Here is a 2236-nt window from a genome sequence, read left to right as displayed (position 1 = left end):
TTTTTTGTCTACAGAATATTGTGTTTGTCATTCGACGTAACGAATCCTCATCCCATTAAGAATTTTCGATAATTTTTTTCTCAACTCGATGTTCCATCCCTTTTTGCTCGATCCGGCAACCCGTAATAACGACTGCAGAAACGTGATTTTTTTTTCTCCCCAATTGCAACCGTGAGTCACTCCAATTAAGTCGAAATTCATTGAACGATCAATCTGTGCTGCAGTTACGAGTGAAAAGAAAAATCCAATCGTGCGTCATGGTCGTTCGACGGTTCCCAGTATTCGCTTATTCCTACGAAAGTGATTTTTATTTCCCCATAAAATTATTTTAAAAATCTTGCTCCTCGATTCACCTTTTCATAAATCCTTGAACGAACATTCTACTGCAAAAGTTTCCATCTACTTTCAAACTTCAGTGATAAAACATTGGTAAAAAGTGAAAAAATTTTGAAAAATATAAAATCTTTGTATTTCACACTAAATCGAAATCAGCTGATGTTCTATCGTTACAATACTCTCGTACTATCCGAGCTGGCGTTTGTTTCGTCATGATACCAGGTCAGAGATGGCAGCAGGTGTGCGATCCGTTGAAACTAACAGCCTGGCTGAAAAAAAAAAAAAAAAACAAAACAAAAATAAAACATTGAGACATACGAGAGCATAATCCTTTTTCTCCCACTGAAATTTGACGAGCTCCCTCATTTTCTCGACTGGTGAGGTGTGTCACACTTGCATTGGTATTTTATAGGAGCGGGTAGCCAAATCAATCGTTCTCTCTCTCTCTTTCTCCTTTTCCTTTTCTTCTATTTTTTCTCTCTTTTTTGCTGCTTTCCTACCGCTCGTTTTTTTTCTCTCGTTCCCTCTCATTTTCTTTCATTCTTCTCCGTCCCTCTTCGTCTCTTTGTTTCTTTCGTCTCGCTCTTTCTCTCTCGCGCTTTGCCCCAGTCACTCAATCCTCTCTCTCTCTCTCTCTCTCGTTCCCTCTCTTCCTCTCTCTTCCTCTAATTCTCATAGTAGTGGGGCGAAAATAAGGAAGGGAATGGCGTCGGTAAGGCAAACCGAGCAAGGCAGAAAGAGAGAGAGAGAGAGCTCGACGAGTAGCAAGCCAGCAATCGTGCCAGGCCCAAGCCGAATGCCGATGAAACCGATGGAAGTTTGTGCCTGTACGTGAGTTCGAACGGGAGGCTGCCTCGATCGCGGAAGGCTCTCAAATCGCTCGGGCAAACACAAATAACGTGATTTTTAAACCTCACTCTTGAAATAAGATCAGAAAAGGGGAAAATTTACAAAAACCATGAGATCGCGGATGAAATTTTTTCTAAGGAATAACAAAAGTAAGAAAAAACATTGAAATTGGTATTTAAAAATGGTATAGAAGAAAAAAATTGTGGGAAAATACAGGAAATCACAGTCCCCTTGATTACTAATGAATTTTCCATTGTGCTCGAGGATTAAAAGTGCTACAGAATCAAAATTGGTGTTCCTCAAGGTGCCTCTGACGTCCCGAGTGTCTTGTGCCGTTGTTTTTTCATCTTTCATTTTGTTGCCGTTTATTTTTTGCTACGAAAGTGTTAAAGTGAACGAAGCAAGAATTTTTGTATTTTCGTGAAGATAAAATAACGGAAAAGTCGTCGTGAAACGCTGAATAGCTGTGGAAGCAACAGATGACAGGTGTTACGGTACCGATGCCCTCTTCACCGTGCTCCAACAACTTCGCACACGAGCGACCTCCCGCTGAATCTTTCGAAATTTTCAAACGCTCGGAAAAATCCTGCCCCCCTGCGGAAAATTTTTTTCTCTCCTTCTCCTCCCGAGAAATGTGACTTTTCCACAAGTTTTTCACTCTTTTTCTTGGTTTTTTCTTCTATTTTTTTTCTCACTCGACTTTTCCGGATTGAAGAAAGAAGCTTTGCCATGATGTGTGACGAGAGCAGCGAATGGATTCGTGAGAGCGGGCTATGAGCGCTGAAAATGGAGACGACTCCTTGGTAAGTTTGTTTTCTTTCACAAATTTATTTCAACATATCGAGGAAATGGATCTTTTGAAATTTCATCGATTTTCACTCTTCATTTCGAGACTTCAACTGCTCTGTCTCTCACTCGAGACGTTCAACAATGATTTCGAGGACTGCAAATCGTTCGGGGGCTCCTCAATATTCTTAGTTCGATTTTTCGAAAGGGGAATTTATTCGGGAACGATTCTCGCCTCCGTTTTGAAGTTCGCAATTATTTTTCA

At 40.6% G+C, this 2236-nt stretch overlaps 1 protein-coding gene across 2 annotated transcripts in view; it reads left to right on the top strand.

Annotated features, from left to right (window-relative positions):
• Nucleotides 1-986: 986 nt before the first annotated feature.
• The window catches only part of Rgl (Ral guanine nucleotide dissociation stimulator-like), a 33177-nt gene continuing 31927 nt past the window's right edge, over nt 987-2236 (top strand). Inside the window, exons 1-2 of one of the 2 annotated variants that reach the window (XM_043431993.1) lie at nt 987-1334; nt 1901-1988. In XM_043431993.1, coding sequence (XP_043287928.1) covers nt 1959-1988 — 30 coding nt within the window. In that variant the 5' untranslated portion in view covers nt 987-1334; nt 1901-1958. Of the gene's footprint in view, nt 1989-2236 lie in introns of both variants that reach the window. The other variant, XM_043431992.1, reaches the window with a different exon arrangement.

This window comes from Venturia canescens, chromosome 11 (assembly GCF_019457755.1).
Source record: "Venturia canescens isolate UGA chromosome 11, ASM1945775v1, whole genome shotgun sequence".
NCBI lineage: Eukaryota > Metazoa > Arthropoda > Insecta > Hymenoptera > Ichneumonidae > Venturia > Venturia canescens.
The sequence above is the reverse complement of the archived record's forward strand: the minus strand, read 5'-3'. Positions and strand labels throughout refer to the sequence as shown.